The 22,521-nt window shown below is 34.6% G+C and overlaps 1 protein-coding gene across 1 annotated transcript; it reads right to left on the bottom strand.

The window, feature by feature from the left end:
- On the bottom strand, nucleotides 1-19,718 carry LOC111513389 (uncharacterized). Its single transcript, XM_023169590.2, has 4 exons — nucleotides 19,592-19,718; nucleotides 17,224-17,288; nucleotides 6,252-6,496; nucleotides 1-472 (listed from the first exon to the last, which is right to left on the bottom strand). The coding sequence occupies exons 1-4, from the start codon at nucleotides 19,607-19,609 to the stop codon at nucleotides 162-164; spliced, it is 639 nt and encodes a 212-aa protein (XP_023025358.2). The 5' UTR covers nucleotides 19,610-19,718; the 3' UTR covers nucleotides 1-161.
- Between the last annotated feature and the right edge of the window lie 2,803 nt (nucleotides 19,719-22,521).

Here is a 22,521-nt window from a genome sequence, read left to right as displayed (position 1 = left end):
TTGAATATAAATAAAGTGGTTTTATTATAAAAGTAAAAAAGACATCAACAATAAGGAAACTTCCAACTTACACACTAAATTAACAACAAAAAAGGACTAGTTTGGTCATTTGTAGAAAATAATGTACAGGTAGCGATAAGTTTATTCAGAAAGAGCTGCACTCAATGGTAGCCACCGTGACCTTCATCTCCTCCATGGCTTTCATAGCTTCCTCCATAACCACCGCCAAAATCATGACCTCCTCCTTCATGTGATATCGCGTTTTGCTCGAAGCCGTGACCTCCATAGCCACCATCACCACCTCCATAACCTCCTCCATAACCTCCTCCGTATCCTCCGTCACCACCGCCAAAGCTGTGACCTTCCTCGTAATGACCCAGACCTGAGCTCCCTTGATCTCCCCCATGACTCTCTAGCGATGCTCCGTGTCCACCTCCAATGCCCCCTTCATATCCACCACCACCTCCTGAAACTGAAAAGAGCTTCGTGTAGAGGCATAGAAATATGTGGTTTGTTTTTCGTGAATGGTTTTTGGCAGGAAATTCAACGTCTTTCATTTTTGAGTGTCTGCCTCATAAAGCAAGATGGAAAAGAGGTGAATCATTGGTGATATTTTCATCACATTTTGACACAAAAATTCTTGGAAATGAATCCTTATTTTCAGAGTGGTTCGCCTCTTTGCAAAATAGATTTTCTTATATTCATGATGAAGAAAATGTAGGAAAATATAGAATTATCAGGAAGAGGAATACTTAAACAAAATCTATCATAGAGAAAAATTTAAGGGAAATAATCAATGAAAAATAAATGAAAAACATGATAAATAACACACATGAATTTGATTAGGAAAAATTGGTACAAAAAATAATATACATACTAGTGAAAAGTATAGTACAAAAAACATTTAACACCACCATAAGATATCAGATGATTATGAGATAGAGCAGAAATAATGTGGAAATAAATGCCATACATTTGTTTCATTATAGTCAAACTTTCTTTCCAATATTTGTATTAGAAAAGAAGTAAGACTATATAGTATCTGACGATGTCACTATGGTGCTGACAGCAGCAAAAATACCATTCAAACAAATAAGCAATGAAGATCAACAGACCAAGGTGAATAACAACTTTCAAAATCAGTGGAACATAAGTAAATGATATTATAGTTGTAGAAAGAAACCATTTAAGGTAGGAGTATTTGAATTAGAAGAAATAACGACATTAAAATTCATTTCACCAACGATATTGAGGGATGACAATTAATGTATGCAACGAAAGCAAAATCTATAGCTGAAAAAATAAAAGAATATTCACGGATATTTGATTGATGAAATATCTGGACCAATTAACTAAAAAGAAATAATTAAAGGAGAAACTGAGAAGAAACCACGATAGAAAATGAAGAAACAAAGATTTGAATGCCTGCTTAGGCGATTGAAAAGAAAACGAATTTCAGCTGAGGAATCACTCGCAACTTACAGCAAAAACTATGATCAGGAAAAAATAGATAGACATCATTAGAAAAGTTTCAGAAAGAGACAATACACTTCATGAAAAGGCTTCCGTATTCATGATCGAATCACCCTCTAGGGGTTCACTTTATTGTTAGCAATAACATTCTTTTGAATCAAATTATACATGATTCCGGATTGGATGAAAAAACTATAACTTAACGGACGTTAATCAACCATAACTACTAGCATAAGAAACTAATAAACGTGCAAATGACAATATAATGAACAATCATGACATACAGACCTACCCGTCTGATAATGTGGAGTAATGCTGTTATAATAGGATTCATTTTAATAGGTTTCTCAAGCATTTGGTTGAACTTTCATTTGATTTCACTAATGTTTTTGTTGAATCTCCAAATATTTCTGTAGAATAAAAAATTCAGATATCGAATTACAATTTATTAACAAAAACATAACAAACAATATGTATATGACATATCTAAACAATACTACTATTAGGATATAACAAATAACCACACTTTTCGAGAGATCATAGTATGATGTATTCGATTTTGTTCCATATCAAAAAATAACCAAATCTCTTCATCAATATTACACAATATTTTATTGTTTTAATTTTTTTTACTTTTTACTTCTAGTAAGTGGAGATGAGGATGGTTTATAATTTACCATCCCTACTTGATCATTATGGCTTTCGTTTAGTCACTTGTATTGAAATTATGATTTTCATCATGAAAAATCATAAGCTTTTTTTCAAGATTGTATTAGACCGAAAACAATGAAGATGACAGACAGACAGTTTTTACTATATTTGATCAAAAAATATTTATGAAAATTAGGTACTTAACAAAAGACGGGGATCAGATATTGAAAAAAATCATTCGTTGAAAAAAAATATGCATAAAAACCTTGGAGTTAAAACCGATTCGCTTTTGTTTTGTTACAAACTTGACGCGAGAAATGAGATTGATCAAACTTTGTAAAAATGTTGATAGATGGAAGACGAATTGTTTCAAAATGTGGACAATGGTGTGCGCTTAGCGCCTCTGCGAATTGAATGCCGAACTATGTTGAATCTCTTCATTTTATGAAAAATTATAGGTGCTACGAATGGAATGATGAACTATGTTGAATCTCTTCATTTTATGAAAAATGATAGATGCTGTAGATCGAGTGAATTCGTCAAAATAATTAACATAGGAAGTTCCAAACGATTGAACCATGGTATTTCTATTTATTGAGGTTGAGAGTAGCAATTGAGGCTTATTCCTGCTACAACCCAATCCGTCAATTCATCACCACAAATACTTCAATAAATTTTGTTTGAAAAAAATTGAAATCTGTCTAAAAAAAACCGTTCAAAATCTGTTTTTCCGTTAACCAACTGTCGCACCCCTACGAACGACAACTTTCAGAAGTCGAAACTTGTGCGAGCTAAGGACTAACGAGGTCTTACCGTTTAACGTGTGATTCCTAACACGGGTTGAACGATAGGAAGTGAAAATCGATCGTCCGGCCTTGCGGTTCGAACCACCGGATCGCACAGCGGTCGATTGAGTGAGTGGAGCAAACCACCCACGTCAATCCAACCGGCTACCATCCCTCCAACCGGCTATCGTCCCAACAATACTTCAAAGAAGAGCCCAACAGCCGAAGCATCTGTTATAAATCAAAGTTGGGCAATTTTGCCAAAAGAACCAGTATTATTTTTTCATGACCTTACAGAAATCGTAATTCTGCAACTTTTGCACGACGTGACAATAGAGATTGATTACCTCATCACTGTACACAGTGTACATATTTCGTTTTCAAAAATTCAGGAAGAGTAGGTTACATTAGGTTAGATCAAGAGTGAGTGGGTCTATTCGACCCTCTACCGCAACCCGCGAAGGTTCATTGTGGCTCACATATATTAACACTCTAGCGACATACACTGTCTTCCAACAGTCAAAATCTCTGCATATGATGATTCAGACGACAGTGACCCGTGGGAAAGCATGTTGGACATCGTAGTTCATCCCTACTGTAGTCCAACAACTGTTTGGTTCCAATCTTCGAAGGGTGAATGAACACCTTAGAGGAGGAGGACGAGGTTATCAAAATTCATTGAGTAACGTACCAATCGCTAATCGGAAAATCATTAACATAATGAATATGCTAATTATATGTTTCACCAGGGTTCACCAATTTCAAAATCAGTTGCTGATATATTCAGAATATATTCAGAACACACGGTTTCACGGCCGAAATCACGATTAGAGAGAACCAAATCCGGGCTAACGGAGTGAGCAGAATGTTTCGTCTTCTACTGCGGCAGACATTGGTGATGAGACCTCGCAGTCAATGCATACTGCACTGAATATATCTGCCGCAGTAGCAGACGAAACGTTTTATACCACGGTTTCCTCTCGAACACAGCCTAGCAGCCCAGATTTTGTCCGTTCTGAAAAAATCTACAGAATTTATTCATTTGACAAGGGTATCCTTTTCGGTTGTTGTACTGAGGAGTTAGATAGCACCTCACATGAAAGTGATTTTTACTTTTTTGTTTGACTACTCCGATTTTTTCCATAAAGAGCCTTTCAAATTCTAATATATGATATTGTACATTTAACTTTGAGTGTGAGAAAAAGTATTTTTTAGCGATACTGGGATGATACTTTCAAAAATCTCTAACTTGATCACTGACCTGTTTTTCCATTAACCAACTTACAAACAATAATCCTAAGAAGTGTGCAAGCTAAAGATTAACGGTGTTTAATTTTTTAACGTGCGATACCTAACACGTGTTGAACGATACACAGTGAAAATCTATTGTTCGCCCATCGGGTTCGAACCACCGTTTCATAAACAAGTCGACTGAATGAGTAAAATGAGCCATTCAGGCCAACCAACAGGCTTCCTCCCTCTCCCTCCTGTTATAGATAGAGATAAAGATATATTGAATTTTTCGAATTGAACATATGAAAACTTGATTCAGTAAAATTAAATATATAAATGCACATATAACAAAAGACCATCACAGGTTTATCAATTCGTGGAAGTACATAACTGAGCATGTAAAAAAGGAACGTGTGAGACAGATAACAACCCATTTGTCTAAGAGATATGACTCGCATATATCATGTCTGTAGTTGTGAAGTTTATGAAAATTTTGATAAATAATACTACTTATCCTTCTACTGTTTTCTGAATTCGTCGTAAAATTGCAATATAAAAAATTATTGCATCGAATTTGGTTCCTTGTTACACAACTAATCGAAAATTAGATTCTTCAAAGTATGCCGTCTGCCTTCTTGTCAGTGGTAAATGATTGTATAATTTGATGGTCATAGATCGTGGACCTCTTTCTGTATTTCTTAGTCTATGTTTAGGAAGAATGAAGTTCAAGTTATTCCCAGTGAAGTATTCGCGGATATTTTTATGAATGATAAATTTTTCTTTAATGTCATACACGAAAATAACACAAACATAAATATAAATCCAATATAAAGTAAATAATTTATTACTTTTAGAAATATTACAAGAGTCTGTGAAGTTCATGTTCAGCATAGTCTTTATTAAACGTTTGCATAAAGAAAATGCGATCCAAGTAAATACTTCCACCCCAGAAAACTCCGTGTTTGAGAAAAGAATAGATAATTCCATTCCAGTATATTCAAGTGACTTCTTAAAACTCTAATTGCATAACATTTGCTAGCATTTGTTTTGCAAGATGATCAATGTGCTCGTCAAAGTTCAGGAAAATCTTTTATATAATTAATAAACAACAAAGGAACTAGTACACTTCCTTGTGGAACACCTTTATGAATTTCAACTATGTCAAAGTCAAAAACTTCTGCTTGATACTCAATACAAACGATTCGTTTTCTGTTGCTAACATACGATTTCATCCAATGCCAATTGGCATTATTGTTAATAACATTTCAATAATACGTTGGCAAATAAGCCCAAAAAAGCATATGCGATTGTTTATGTACATTTGATTGTTCAAATCATATTGCTCCAAAGATACTGTAAAAATTTTGTAACTTTTGATAGAAATGATTCAACTTTCTGATATACTATATAATATGTACTATTAGGAAAAATGGTGACCTTGAAGTTGATTAAAACATTAATTCTACTCGAGTGCTCGTAAAATCCACAGGACGTTTACAAAATAACATAAAACATCCACCTGTTATTCAAAAAACATTAGAGACCACATCAATGGCATAAAACAGTCCAAGGTATGTGTCAATAATCATAAAATAACAAAATTTCAACTTGTTCAGTTTTTGAACTCAGTATGATTCTGAATAAATCGATATAGAAATTATTCGTCGAGTTGGGTGCGTATCACTGCACGTCGAATTTCCGTTACAACGAATTTCCCTTACGTCGAATTCCCACTATCGTTACTTCGAAATCTAGCTATGTGAAATTGATTTCAGTTTCAACAACGTTTGTATTTTGGTGACGTCAGTGAAAATAATGTGTCTTGACGTACTGAGAACTTGACGTTATCGGAATTCAATGTAATCGGTCGAAGAACTATGTTCATAATTATATATTTATAGACTCGTAGTGCCATATGAGTTTTCTTTCATTCAAAGTTGATATCAGACGTTGAACATGAATAATATTGATGAAGGATTTGTCATGAATGAGGCTGATATAAAAGTATACATGATCAATGAAACCAAACCACTACATGATGATGAGAAACGTTAGTAGTTCGAAGACATTAGATTATTCAAGAAGTAGATAAAAGTAGACCCTATCTACCTGAGTGACCGATTTCGATTCCATGGCCGCCTCCGATGCCTCCGCCGAAACCGCCTTCCCATCCACCTCCGTGTCCGCCGCCTCCATGGGAAACTACCTCTCCGTCGTCGATTCCTCCGGAGTAACCGATGACTTTGTAGTACTCCTTGTCGCCGCCTCCTTCGTGGCCGACGTGCTTGACGACGGTGCGGGTGTGGTGGATGTGCTTAACTTTGAATGGCACGTGGATAATCACTTTTTTATGTCTGGAAAAGAAATAAGAATAAGTTAATTTGGCAACAATGTACTTGTAGGGGTACAAACACGTTTGATGTATTTTGTGCGATTTCGTGTAATGGAAATATACGTGCAATTTCGTGTAATTCCTCTGATAAAGAAGCAAAGTAATCGTAAAATATCGTTTGTTATATATTGACGTATAGATAGTCTGCACAGAACAAATTCAAAGGTGAAGGTCAGTGTGTGTGTGTGTGTTAGGTGTGTTCTGACAATTCTATCTGTTCTTTCGTCCCCTGCTTGTATCATGCTATGATATAAATGACAGATGACATAAGGGCAATTGTTTTTTATTATTTTTGATTTCTAGTGTATTAGTTAATGACGACGTGAATATGATTCTGGTTAATTCATTCGGCAATGTTCAACGCGCAGTTTCGATCAACCAATAGTGATCAATGGATCAATAAGTGAAACCACTGCTGAATTATCAAATTTGAAAGCATTTGACATTTGACAAATATGTCATTAACTTCCAGCTGCAAATCCAAAGTATGAAGGAACGAATAAAAAATACGATTATACATTGTTCCATTTCAATAATTGGCTTCAGTTTTAGCATATATCAATCTTCACTGTGACGTAATCATCACAAAACATATAGAGTGACCTTGAAGGTTCTCTGGCAATAGAGTTTATAGGTTTGGTAAATATTAAACCAGACAGACAAATTTTGGATTAGAGAACCCAGGTTGTCTATGACCTCATTTTCAAATCAGGTGAACTCTGACATTGAGAAGAGAATTGACTGTCTGTCTATCTCTCTCAGTTTCACGTTGGAAAGAGAGAGAGAGGCATATGATTTTTCCTCGATATGAGAGTTCACCCGACTTGCAGATGCGGTACCAGATGTAAAAGTAACGAGTCTTTAGTGTGTAGAGGGTGGTATAATTTCTAGCAATCTCGTTTGTTTGATGGTTCCAGTGATGTAGTTGCGTAATTTACAGTTGGAGTCACTTTAAGTTTAGTCATCCGCATACTAAATAGGGGGCAAAATATACGACGATTGTAATGGTCAGGATGGTTCTGGTTCCATTGCGTTATACTGAAGACCATCTTTCTATTGTCTCAAAAGTTTTATCCGTTTAAATGTCAAGTGTTTTCGTGGCTCCACCATACTCCCCAGATCGTGGTCAGTTGGCGAGAGATTTGGCGGAATTATTCGACACGTGTTACGTTAGCACATGTGCACTGATTCCAATGGCGTATATATAATAATAATAATATGCCTTTGCATAATAAAATAAAATTTTACAAAACACATGCAAAAAACAAATGAACAGAATAATCACAGAAGCAGTTCAAACTGCTTGTACGTGATATAATGACACATCCAGGTAAAGTCATATTTGGATTTTTTGATAAGTTACATGTAGTAATTTCACACCACTTTAAATAACATAATCAGGAGGCAAATGACATAATCAGGAGGTAAATGACTTAATCAGAAGATACATTTCTTTTATAAAATACTCACTTAGAATTTATCATTACTGAAAATATTACGTGCCGCCGTCTTGAGAATCCACTCAGTTAAAGAAAATTTTTCAATATTCTGAATCTCATGATGTATTTGCTTATATATTCTTGGTGCCAGGTAATTGACACTTCGTTGTCCAATTGTTTTGTCACATCGGGGTAAAAATGTAGAATCATTATTCCGTGTATTATGAGTATATTCATAAACTTGTAATATTATTTTTTTATTTTTAATGAGTAATAACATTTTCATGCAGAAAAGTTGTCTGTTGTCCATGATTTGAGCTTCTTTATATAACAGATCACTACTATAGTTACGTTTCTTGGCAAATATTAGTTTTAGAATCCATTTTTGAACCACGTTTACGTTTTCTGTAAAACAATCACTAACCCCCCTATCCTAAAATTCCGTATGTAAGATGTGATTGTACTAGCGAGAAATAAATCATTTTTAATTGTTTGATGTCCATAAATTCTTTGAGATATCTAAATTTCGGAAGAAACCCTCCTGTGTCTATAGTGACACCAAGGTATTTCACCGATGTTGCTGAAGGAATTTGTTTGTTGAAGCCTACTTTAAGGGGACCTAAGTTCGGTAATCCGCTAAAATAAGATGTAAATGGTAAGTACCAAGTTTTTTGGTAATTAACATTGGAACCATTCCGAAATTTTAGGAAAATCATCTTCAACAGTTTGTTTCATATTTTGCCGAGTTAAAGAAGTGTACAAAATGGCAGTATCATTGGCGAAACCGATAGTTTGACCAGTGGTATTTAAAGAAAACAGACTATTCATGTAGATAGTGAAAAGGAGTGGCCTCAGCACAGTGCCTTGAGGAACACCATAACGGTCACAGTTCTCAGAACACTTAGGACACCATCAATTTCAACACTCTGTTCAGGATCTGATAAATAACTGGACAACAGGTTGTATGTATTCCCATGGATGCCATAACCATTCAGCTTTCGTAAAAGGGTTTTGTGGCATACAGTGTCAAAAGCCCTGGGGAGGTCTATAAATATTCTAGAGCATTATAAACAATTGTAGTAAGTTTATAAATGACATCCTCGGTTGATCTGCCTTCTCTTAAACCATACTGAAGTTCCGACAATATGTTGAATTTCTTCAAAAACTTGGTCAGTCTAATTTTTATTATTCGTTGTTCATTTATCGTTATTATTCGTTGTTATCGTGAAATAATCAGGCCCTTAAATCACTCGTGCAGAATATTCAATGTGGCATGAACATATGGCATGTAGCGCCGTCCTATTGAAACCACATGTCCTTGGTATCCAGATCATCCAATTCAGTCCAATAGAAGTTGGTAATCATCAACCCGAAGTGCTCACCGTTGACTTGGCCCACGTCGTTCTCAAAGAAATATGGACCGATAATGCCCCCAGCCCAAAACCCACATCAAACAGATACTTTTTTGGGATGCATTGAATGCTTTTGGATCTCATGTGGATTGGTGTCGTCCCAAATTCGACAATTTTGTTTGTAGACGAACCCATTGAACCCGAAATGGGCAACATCGCTGAAGATGATTTTTCGATGAAAATTAGGTTCAGTTGCCAACTGCTCTAGACCATTCAGCAAACACAAGTCATTGTCTATGGTCGCTTACCTTCAGTTACTAGGTCAGTAGAATTTTGTACGGGGAAAGGCCCAACTCACGGCACAAAACTCACCAAGTTGAGTTCTTGTGAGGGACGCGAAATCGACGCGGATTCCCCTGCACACTCTCACAGACAGCGGCGATGTTTTCGGCAGATCTTGCGTTTTGTCGACGTACGGGTGTTGGTCGATCGTTTACTAAACCAGTGGACTCAAATTCATCCACCACATTGAGAATGTCCTCTCGGTAGGACTATTATGGCGACCGTAAAATAGGCGAAGCGCGCGATACGTTGCCCGTGTTTTTAAAAGCTATAATCGTCCATGGTGATTTGGCAATACGGACAGAATAAATGACAACTAATTTGACAGATGTAGCTTCCACAAGATGGCCGTTATAAATTGTCAAAGTTCGGAAGTTCCTGGTGGAAGACCCGTTACTATCATCGTCTAGTACGAGATACAAGTTTAGAAGTAGCACAGAACGTGTGAAACATTGTAGATTCAGACGAAGTGTGACTCACGGTCGATGGTAGGTTAGACGTTTCTGGAAAACGCAAAGCATGATTTTTCTGAAAATTTCACCTCACATTTCCTTACCTGTTCTATAGATCTAAAATATTGTCAGCATTGTGGCGTTGCCACTTCTATCAAAAAGTCCTAGCAATTATATTTTTTTGAATGGAACACCCCGTATATTAATACATTTTTGGAATCGCTCTAGTATTTTAATACTTTTTTGTTGATAATGTCCTATACCTATCTCTATCTGTTTTCGAGATAAAAAATAAATTGTGCTAAATATGGTCCAAAACATAGTCTTGATTGAAATTAAGTACATCAGTACTCTCAATTCATGAAAAGTTGATATTTTGATGATAGTTTGGACAAACTCGAAATATTCAAATAACACCAAGAAATCGACTTCATATCATACAGGGCGTACTAAAATTACTATTATTTCCAGTGTGCATAAAAGTAGTCGAAAGTTCATTTTTTCAAATGAAAACCCCTGTATATTACTCGATAAATTGAAAGATGGTGAAAAATGCTTCAAGATGATATACATGTCCCTATACCTAAATTGTCAAGTTTTCTTAATGCAGCCGTTTTTGTGGAAAAATAGTTATTCACGTTTTACCTACAAGTGTTGAAAGTGACATTTTATTTTGTGAGTGGGGATTATTGCAAAACGAGCGTCAGCAAGCAAACTCACGAGCAAAATAAAATAACTTTTAACAAATGTATCATACAAATTTTTCTGTATAGCGTTACTGCTGATAATAAAAAAAATTATAGGGTCCATGGGATTTGAACACACGATCTTTGGATTACAAGGCATATGTTACAACTACATACGTACGCCAACTCACGTTATTTTAAGGAGGATTATTGGTTGGTCATGAAGGACTTTCTATAGTTGGACTGAATACTACTTCGTCATCGTCAGTAACTTCACAGGGATTTAATATTACCAATAGCACGAACTGCATGTGTGAACTCTTCTAAATGATTTTTTGGTAGGTGTTCTGATTGAAGTGTTTCTTTCAAACAGTTGTACAAAAAATAATTTTTAAATAATTTGATTTCTAGGTAGCCGTGGAAATATCAAGCTTATGACAGTTTGATGACTTTTATAAGTAATTGATAAATGGTTATTGACGGAGTTTCAAAAAATCGCGAAAAATGAATGCAAATATTGATTATTCAAACGAAGTTCTTATGAAATTATTTATTATACACGGACAGTGTAGCCATAGTTAAGGAAATTATTTTGTAATCTTACAAAATTCCTCTCGTTCATTGGTGTTAATTCAGGATACATTTGGTTGAATTTTCTACAAGTTCTGGTAATGATTTGAACACTTTGTTCATGTGTATAATAAATAATTTCATAAGAACTTCGTTTGAATAATCGATATTTGCATTCATTTTGGAAGATGATTCGAAACACCGTCGATAACTCTTCGTTAATTACTTATAAAAGTAACCGAACTGCTATAAGCTTGATAATTCCACTGCTACCTAAATTCAAATTCTAAAAAAAATAATGTTTCTAGAAGAAGCGACTTTATTGAGAAAACTTGACGATTTAGGTATAGGGACATGATAAACCATCTTGAAGCATTTTTCACCATCTTTCAATTTATCGAGTAATATACAGGGGGTTTCATTCGAAAAAATTAACTTTTGACTAATTTTATGCACAATGGAAATAATAGTAATTTTAGCACGCCCTGTATGATATGGAGTCGATTTCTTGGTGTTATTTGAATATTTCGAGTTTGTCCAAACTATCTTCGAAATATCAACTTTTCATGAATTGAGAGTACTGATGTACTTAATTTCAATTAAGGCTATGTTTTGGACCATATTTAGCACAATTTATTTTTTATCTCGAAAACAGATAGAAATAGGTATAGGACATTATTAACAAAAAAGTATTAAAATACCAGAGCGATTCCAAAAATGTATTAATATACGGGGTATTCCATTTTAAAAAATTAAGTTGCTAGGACTTTTTGATGCTGAAAATATTCTAGATCGATAGAACAGGTAAGGAAATGTGAGAGTTGAAATTTTCAAAAAAATCATGCTTTGCGTTTTCCAGAAACGTCTAACCTACCATCGACCGTGAGTCACGCTGTATTTACTGAGTAGAAGTTATGAGAAAAAATTCAATTGATTTTCTTCCATACTTGACTGTCAAAAATCATATTCTGGGATGCTGGAACCATCTTAACGTTAATTTTTTTGTCAGGGGCGCTTTTTCTATCACCGAAACGGCCTCGATATCTCTCCGTCATTATTGAAATAATCAACAGAAATGCAAGTAAAACAAGATAACCAGGAGAAATGGAGCTGATCGTCTTGCAAGCAATTGATCATAATTAACTCTCTCCGATTCAACTCAAGTGTAACAGCAGCTTGTCACGAGATTAATCCGCCTTGAATTTCTTTTGAATGAAAGTTGTTTTTTATCGAAATGGATATATTTTGAATCGCTTCTGAAGAAAAAGGAATCATTAGATGCCATTACTTCAACGGTGATATGAGCGAAAGTGATCCACATAATGAGATAAAAAGGTGCAATCAACTTTCTAACTGGATATATATCTTTTAATCATTAGAGGATTGTTCTGCTCGTGTTACATCGAACACATTTATGAATTTTACTGTCACGGTCATTCCCTTCTAGTTCAAGAATGTTTAAGATGCATTTCGCATTTCACGCCAGACTTCATAGAGGTTATCTCGAAACCGTTGTCATGCATTTTCTGGAACTTTCTATGCTATTTCGAAACATATATTAAATATTCGTCTTTCAGTGAAAAACGATAACCTTCGTTTCTTATGTGTTAGAATAAATCTACACGACTCAAGTCAGGTGACTGAGCGGTGCATTTCCAGTTAACAGACACATCAAAACAGTAGTAACTTTACATTATATACTGGGATTTTACGGGTAAGTTGTGCCAAATGGCACATATAAAAAATCGTAGAACGTGCTTCATTAAATTTTTCGAATGATACTCCCAAGTATTCTTTGATATCATAAAAGACATGACTGTGTAGCAAATTCTTGAGAAAAACTTAAAAATTTTCGATTAGACAGCTCTTTGAGATTAGGTAATACATGATTATATATTTTTATACTGTTATATAGTGGTCCCTTTCGGGTCATAACTACAATTCGGTAACCTAAATAGGTACTTTATTCCTTGTCATATGCGCATGTACGTCAGAATAATGTGTCAAAATCTCTCTTTTTTGTGTATTAGGGACCTATTTTGAATATATATTTTATAAACTTGTTAAAGTAAGCATTTTTTGTTCTTTTATCTTAGACCGGCCAAATTCTCTTAGTTTCAAATCAAATGAGATGCTTATTGCTTTTTTCTGTTATGAATATGGATTGATGTTTAGTTGATGTACCTACTCCAGAATTCCATTCCATATTGAAGCAAACTATTGAAATGAGCAAAATTAATGGCTCTTGCCGTTATTGATATAGCTGTATCAATATTTTTTTCCATTATACGTACAGAATAAATAACGGTCACATGGACCGGAAGCTGGACTATTCCAGCTTCCGGTCCATGTGAATTCCTAAAAATTTGAATTAGAATGATCATTTTCTGAAGCTAAGAAAATGTCGTCATCATTTTGGCGTAGTTGAAACTGTAGCTACTGGGTTTGGAATTAGTCCATTACCTTTTTTCACTCGTAAATTCGTTATTTCGCTAAATTACAAATAAAACTCGTACATTTACATTCGCCCGGTACTTTAGGATTCGTCGCAGAGCCCAATTTTCGTGTACCAAACGTACTATACATTGCAATTGATCCCTATTGAATCTACAGCTTTCTTAGCTATAGATTGTCAACGGAAAAACAACAAAACTAACTCAGCTGATACCGCGCAGAAAGCTGAAGTAAAACCATCAGGCACCTGCGCAAGTAAATCCCTATATATGATGTTCAACATACGTCAAACTGGAATCATATTCAAAGCACGTATTAAAGAAGACAAAAAACTGTTTTTTTTTTTCATCATGCTAGTCGCTTCCTTACAGAGAAACATGAGTTCAATAATGAGTTTGAAACGCATTATTTATCAAACTTCAACTTGATCTTGGAAGCAGTGTGGTCTGATTTTTAGAGATATGTAGATGTAGAGATAGAATGTAGGAGACTCCATTCTGAACTTTATGAAATATTTGACGAAACGGTTCCGTTCAGATGTGTTCAGTTCGGTTCAGTTAGCTGACTTGTTCAGTGAAGCGAAGTTCTGGATCCAACCACAGTCCTTAGTTTTTCATCTTGGTCACGGAAGGAAGTTTTTCATTTCCGATGCTGACTTGAAAAGTTGAGTTGTGAGCTCTCTGTTCGTCTTGGGCCCAAACACCATTATTGCAGATTTATTAGGATTGAGTTTGAGCTTATGGGCTGTAGAAATATCAAAGATGGCTTGAAGATCCTTATCAATATATGACTGAGCAGAGGTAGAATCTCGAAGCGGAGAAGATAAATATAACTGCGTGTCGTCGGGTTAGTGATGTATATTGCATTTTTTCACAAACTGATGAAAATCTCAGATGTACAAGCTGAAAGGCAAGGGCCCAAGGATATATCCTTGTGACACTCCCTTTGATAATTTTTTGAGTACGATTTTCCCAGATAGCTTCTTGAGAGTGGCATTGCTTTCCGAGAAAAGCCAAAGTGGTCACACAAAATCTCGTGATAGAAATTACTCGTCATAGAAATTACTGAAATTGATATTTTTAACAGCAAGTTCTTCACTTGCTATGGATACCGTTAATAATAACAGTACTGAAAATGTATTAAAGGGTCTAAAAAATTCAAGAACAATTAAACTACCAGTAATGATAGGATCCCAACATGTTCATCGTTAAGGATTGCATTAGTGCAATATGTGAACCTCTATGATTATTTGTCATATTATTATAACTTCTTCCAGGTTTCACTCACAATAAAAAACTGCTCATGTGCGCCCCATTCTGAAAAAGGAGATCCTAGTTTTTTCAAAGTTACCGAGCAATTTCAACAGTGTACAAGATGTTTGAAATTTGCGTTCAAAAACTTTTTTTGACAGGTGAATATACCATATCGGCACATCAGCATGGTTTCATGCGACATAATTCTTGCATTACCAACCTAGCATGTTCAAATAATGTGTGTGCTCATTGCTCCATTTCCAAGGTCAAGTCGGTATTTAATAAAGATTTCCAGAAACGTTTTGATAAATGAGATCGTTACATTCTTCTGGCTAAACCAAAAAACATGGATTTCACGGAAAGCAGGTAGTAGAATACGAGTCATTCAAATCTTCTAGTTATTCAGTTAGTGCAGGTGTAGGTTAGGTCCAATGTAAGTAGGTCTATTCGACCCTCCACCGCAACCCGCAGGGGTTTATTGTGGCGTTCGGCCGAACTCTAAAAACCTGATTCGGTCTCCAGCGGGACAGGCAAAAAGTATGTGCTCTGCTGTTTCATCATTTCCAAACAGAGGTGACACACACACACACTGTCTTTCGACAGTCTGAGTCTCTGCATATGACGATTCAAATGACAGTGACCTGTAAGAAGGCCTGTTAGACATCGTAGATCATCCCAATTGTAGTCCAACGAGTGTTTGGTATCAAGCTTCGAAGGCAAATGAACGCCTTGGAGTGAGCCAATCCTGGAAGATTCTGCCAGAAATATTCTTGCCATCCAGGTGTTCAGTCTTTGTTTGGCAAAACCTCAAGCGATACCAATCACAAGTTCTGGTCTGATGAAGCTGCTTGCAGCACCCTCCTTTGCAAGGGAGTCAGCAGCCTCATTACCTTCCATGCCAGTATGGCCAGGAATCCAGACCAGAGACAATCTGTTATGTCTTTCTATTGAGGAGATTCGTTTTTGACAATTTGCTACCAATTTAGACGTTGCTCGGTAGGAGCCAAGAGCTTCCAACGCCGCTTGAATGTCCGAGAAATTTTTTATTGACTTGTGTATTAGGTTGGATTCTTCTAATCTCTCCGCACACAATTCAATAGCGTATAAAACAGCGATCTAACTTAGGGGCCTTGCCATTAATAATTCTTATAACGATCTATATCAGTCCTATCATATTTCGAATTGATTTTTTACTGACGATATGAAACTTGACGTAAAAATTGAATCCATATCAGACTGTTAAAACATTTGCAATCTACTATCGAGTTGGTTCATAATTGGTATTCACGAAACTAATTGAATTTCAAAATTCAAAAACTCAGCATTTTATCTTATTAACTGGAATTACTCATTCCAATACTCCAGTCCAAAGTTTCAGTCTTCATAGCAGAAATAAAAAGTTCCAACTAGAAGAGGAATCTAAGCAACAAACGCAGCTCATGATTCCTTCCTCATTGCGATACTTGGATGTCGAACAGGCAACTCAAATCAGGAAAAACGATAGCTATGGCTTCCAAAATTGGATTTTTGCAGAGTCAAGCTTTGGCATCGACCGCCGTGTTCTGTCTTTCTCTGTAGCTCTCACTGCAAGGGAACTAATCGAAACCAAAGCCCAAAAACAAAGCATTTGTGATCCAACCGCACACAGAGCTGTTTCGACCAAACCAAACCGTTATTTCAACACCTTGACACCCGTTTCGATCACCAAGTGATCATCTTCAAAAGGAAGATTAAACTTGAAGACGATTACTTGGTGATCGAAACATGTGTCGAGGTTTTGAAGAAACGGTTTGGTGTTGGGAAAAATTCCAGTAATATTCGAAAAAAACAAGTTCAGTCATGATGAGACCTACGTCTGTCCGGTGTTGGCTCATATTGTTTCATGCTCTTATTGTCAACTAGTTGCCTTGCAGTTGAAGCTGCAAAGACAGATATAAGGCGAATTTCCTTCGGCGATCGATGTCGAAGCCTTACTTTGTAACAAACTGCCTTTGGAAACCTCGTTCATTAGTGACATTCGTGGTTTCAGTTTTCTGTCAATAACATAGATGGCGTATTTGAAGGGGGAGATGTCTGCTAAGTTACACACCGACAAGGGCTTAACACTTTCAAAAACTTTATAGTCAATCAGAAAAACTCACCCTCCTCCTCCATAGCCTCCAGCATGACAAACTTCGAGAAGAGCTAGGACAACAATTGAAGCAACCTGAAAAAGGAATGGGTTTATAATTTTGTATTGCAATGAATACAGAAATAATTATTGAACTGACTATTTGACAAAGAAATGTGTTATTAGTACATTATATATTCGAATAACTTTCCGCTGTCAGCAATCTTAAATTCTGTTAAGTCCGAGTTATTAGTATATTATATATTCGAATAACTTTTCACGGTCAGCAGTTTGAAATGCTGTTAAGTCCGAGTTGAACCACTTTTGAAGTTTTTAGTTGTTCGACTATTTGGCTTCGGTTTTGAAACCATTTTTGAAAACTGGAAGATGTGGCCACACTGAAGTCTCAATAGATCAACTTCTCAGATAGTGAGGGGAGTTTGTAATACTGAGTCAAGTTTGAACTTTGTGGCACCCCTGTAATAACCACCAGCTATTCAGATTGCTCATCATTTTATATGCACAATTTATTATTGATAAAGATTCGTTCATTCTGATGGTTAAAAAATGAATATAATAATCTTGATTGCGTTTCCAAAAACGAATAAGAAATTTCTTAAAGCTGATAAGAGAATTGTGATGAAAAGTGTACGTTATGTCAAGTCTTGATGCCATCAAAAGAATTTTAAAATGAAATAAAAACGATGCTGTACCTATATGCCTAACATTGCTGAAGAATCAATTTGAATGGTATTTAAAATTGTTTGTGTTTGTTAATACTAGGTGGTCGACTTGGAATCCAGTTTTATTGAAGAGTCGAGAAAAAAGTTTGGTTGATTTTGTCATAAATAATAAAACATATTTATAGTAACTTTCGATTTAGCTCAATTAGTTTTTTATTCATTACCAACCATGAATTCTCGAATTTTGATGTTACAATTTATCACAATTTTACCAGATGATCAATAGATGCATTTGATATCATCTATAAAGTGTAATGTTGAAATTGGATTATTGTGGAAACTATATATTGCATTTCTTAACCTACCAAGATATGAGGATAGGGTTCATGCAATTGCAAAATATAACATGTTCAGGACATTTACGAATTTTTCAACAAAATGTATTCAAGAGTTTTAGGAATTTTGGTTCGGTGGGAGCTTTAGATATAGAGTATGATATTCTTTATTTTGCTCTCAATCCAGAAACTTTTTATCGATATTTGATAGTTGATTTCGAAACAGTAATTTTCCAAATGTCCGAAAGACATAAACGCTTTAGGGCGAATAATTATGTTCAATGATCAATATTTGAAGACTTAAAATATTGTAAAATTGTAACGAAAGTCAAAAAAAATGGGTGCATTTAACCCGGCTTGGATGATTTCTCTTGGCTGTAGAAGGAGGTCCGAAAAAGAATAAGAAATCATGAAAAAATTATATTTATGGGCAGCAGTTGCCATAAGATTTTTTCCATTTCATTAGTTCGAACTTCCATTGTCTAATATGATATAAATTGATTCGAAATACCGAAAAGAATCTGTAAAAATTCAAAAAAGAGATTAGCTGAATAATAACAATCATATTAAGCAAAACAACAACCAAAAAATCAACCAACCAAACCAACCAAAACCAACCAAAAACAACAACCAAAATGAATTCTTGGTTGTTGTTTGTATTTCATTTCATTGTAATTTCAGTTTTTTTGCTTAATATAACTGTTATTTTTCAGATAATCTCTTTTTAATTTCAATTCAGAAACCTCATGTAACCAGATCTAATAAATTAAAGTCACTACAATGTATATCTTTTTGAGTTCTACACTCTTCTACCTGCTGATCTTGAAACAAAAGCAAATGTAAAAATCTATCAAAAAAATCCAGCATTATTTTGTTTTGTAATAATAATTTCACAAACGCTTTCAACGTTATATCATATAATTTAATGGTCTCTCCATTTCAGTCAAGTGAAAAAAAAATAGGTTCTCTACTAAGACAACTATAGTGTTCTCTTGTACTCATTTTCAAAAGTGAATGAATGAATATTTTGAATTGAATGAAAGATTCCTTGAAAAAATAAACCCAAATAGTTACCAGAAATATACCTATCAACTTTGCACTTCTCGTTTCTCCCAGAAAATATATGCAAAGTAGAGACATCAGAATAGTATCTGAATTTCAATTCAGAAAAAAATCACCACACGAACTTTAGAGATTATTTTCCCATATTCGCAATGAACATTCCCCTATTAGTATTGAAGATGGAAGCGACGTTTCGAAACGTTCCCTCATGTAGAAAACGAACAACTGAAGTCACTTTTTTCCACGAATAACACTTCACAAAACAGCAAATACTCTCAAACCCTGATGCCTTCAACCCAGAATATACAATTTGGCTTACCAGAAGATGTGAAGCCATTTTCTTGGGTAGCTACGGTCAAGCTAGTAATTAGTTTTGCACTGCACTAGATCCAATAATGTTATGATGCTTTCTCGAATTCGGTACTCGCTATTTATACGCTAGTGAACTTTAATATAGAATGAAAGGAAAAATACGTACAGCATGGTGGTGTAACGAAAGTGAGAAAATTCGCATCGGTGCATTTACCCCGGCTTGGATTATTTCTCTTGGCTGTAGGAGGAGGCCCGAAGAAGAATAAGAAATTATGAAAAAAATTATGTTTGCGGGCAGCAGTTGCCAAAAGGATTTCTTTAATTTTGAACAGTACTATTTAGAAATCTCGCGAAAACTTCTGAGGGTTTGTTGCAGTTCATTGGATGTTGAGATGAAATAATCGATCAGAAAAATCATGTTTATACTTCAATGTTGAAATTTTAACAAAATAAAAATGAATCACAAATTGTGTGGTCCTGAAATGGAATCATTGAAAACTCTCAACTCTACTTCGATAGTAACAATTTGACCATCTGTTTTTCAATTTGTTGTTAAGAATGCAGGAAAATTTCAAAAGCAGCCTACAACATTTCAAAAGCAACCAGCTGGTTAACGAAAAAACGGATTTCGGAAGATTTTTCAACATTTTAAATTCTGAATAAGATTTTTTTCACCTTTCCGAAACTTCTGGAAAAGTGCCAAGATCAATGGTAATATGCCTGAGAGAAAACTAAGAACTCCATCTAAAAGTCAAGTGCACAAACAAACAAAATATTTTCTAGTTATATGTCTGATCAGTTAATAACTTTAAAATTTTTGATAATCAAAAACTATCAAACAAAATGCAAAAAATTAAAAGTAATTTCTATTGATATATTTATTATATGAATCATGCGGCCAGTAAAAAATACGTCTTGTTGTGAATAGTGAATACACTAACCCGTCATTTGATGAAAAGTAATAACACTATCCAGGACTGGTACATCAATCTATTTTATAAATGTCTTTTAAATAACAGAAAATAATAACCAAACTCAATTGGATTAACGATTAATGAGGAGTAAATTCAGAAAAAATATTTAGAATACAAAACTACTTCAAGGAAAACAGGTGAAATATCGGTATCTTATGTGAAAAATTGTTTGGATAAATGAATAATTCTAGCAAAACAGATATACTTTGGAAAAAAATATCAATACAGACACTATTTCCAGGGAAACAAGTGAAATATTGTTAATTTATGTCAAAACATGATTGGATGAATAAATATTTCTGGCAAAACAGATAGATTTTGAAAAAACAATTACAATACGTATACTACTTCCAAGAAAACAGCTCTAATATTGTCATTTTACGTCAAAATTGACTAGATGAATGAATATTTCTGGCAAAACAGGTAGATTTTGAAGAAACAATTGCAATACAAATACTATTTTCAGGAAAACAGGTGAAACACTGTCATTTTATGTCGAAGATTAAGAGGATAGAAGAATATTACTGGCAAAGGAGGAAGTTTTGAAAAAATACTTCTTACAAGAAAACAGGTGACATATTTTCATTTTATGTCAAAAGTTGATTGAATAGATAATTATTTCAGGTTGATTTGAAAAAACAATTACAATACAAAACTACTTCTAGGAAAACATAAAATTATCATTTTATGTTAAAACTTAATTGGATAAATGATAATTTCGGGCAAAAAAGGTAGATTCTTAAAAACATCGACAATACAATATCATTCATAGGAAAACAGATAATTTATGAATATGTTAATTGTTATTGACGTTTTATGAAAATAAGTTCAATAAAAGGTAAATGAACAACTTCTTGTTGGTCGTTCAAAAGAAAATTTGAATATAAATGTTTACTGATTTCGAAAGATTCCAGCAGTTTTTATTTTTTCTGTGTGTAATTTGTCATAGTTCATGTTGAGATCATAATTGTTCTCGAAAAGCTGGCAAGTATAGGTGAAATTGGTTTTATCAGTTCAAAACATCTTTTATGTTATGTTATTTCTTCAAGTCCTTCCTATATAAACTTTCAAGCATGCTCCACATGTTAGTTTGTAGACTCCTGATTTTGTTATCTATGTCCATTTTTGACTTGTCTATGCTATGTTAATGGTCTGTTTTGTTAATAGTCTTTTTATTTCACCCGATGATTTTCCTGTATATGTGAGTGTTTCATAACTGTTATTTTCTATGTGGAAGTATACTCGGTTAATAACCTGGTTAAAAAGTTTTTAAACAAAAATGCGATGAATTTTAATAGGGTTGAAGCTGTTGTTTACTGTAATTTGTTTCATCAAATTCAATTTCTTATTGATTCTTTGGCTCATGCCATGTTATGCTGCTGATTTATGTTGATGAGGATGATTAGAATGATAATTGATAGTTGATAATTGATAATTGTTAGTTACGGGCAGAGACTCTGCCCGTAACTAAAGGTGTTCCTCAACGGTCCATCCTTTGTCCATTACTATTCAGCTTATATATTTGTGACTTCCATCAGTCGGTAGAAAAATGCAATATTCATCATTACGCAGACGATACTCAACTGTACTTCCCTTTTCAGTTCACTGACATTGATTCCGCTCAAAACCTCATCAATCGTGACCATCTTTGATATTTCATCAGCTCATAAATTGAAGTTAAACTCCAAAAAGTCGGCAGTAATGACCTTTGGACCAAAAAGATTGCGAGATACTGCTAATAATAGTCTTCATATCAATATAAATTGTGACGTTCTGCCCTTTGTAACTGAAGCAAAGAACTTAGGCCTGTGGTTTGATTCTGAACCAATCAACTCAAACTAAAATTATGTGAGGCGCTAATCATTTCGAACGTTTTATATTGCGATAGCATTTATGTCTCTGCGTTACTTCAATCTAATTTCCTCCGTCTTCAATGAATCTCCAAAACAGTTGCCTTCGTTTT

This window comes from Leptinotarsa decemlineata, unplaced genomic scaffold (assembly GCF_025532065.1).
Source record: "Leptinotarsa decemlineata unplaced genomic scaffold, Ldec_3_MD MMD2_P_RNA_scaffold_2, whole genome shotgun sequence".
Classification (NCBI taxonomy): domain Eukaryota; kingdom Metazoa; phylum Arthropoda; class Insecta; order Coleoptera; family Chrysomelidae; genus Leptinotarsa; species Leptinotarsa decemlineata.
The sequence above is the reverse complement of the archived record's forward strand: the minus strand, read 5'-3'. Positions and strand labels throughout refer to the sequence as shown.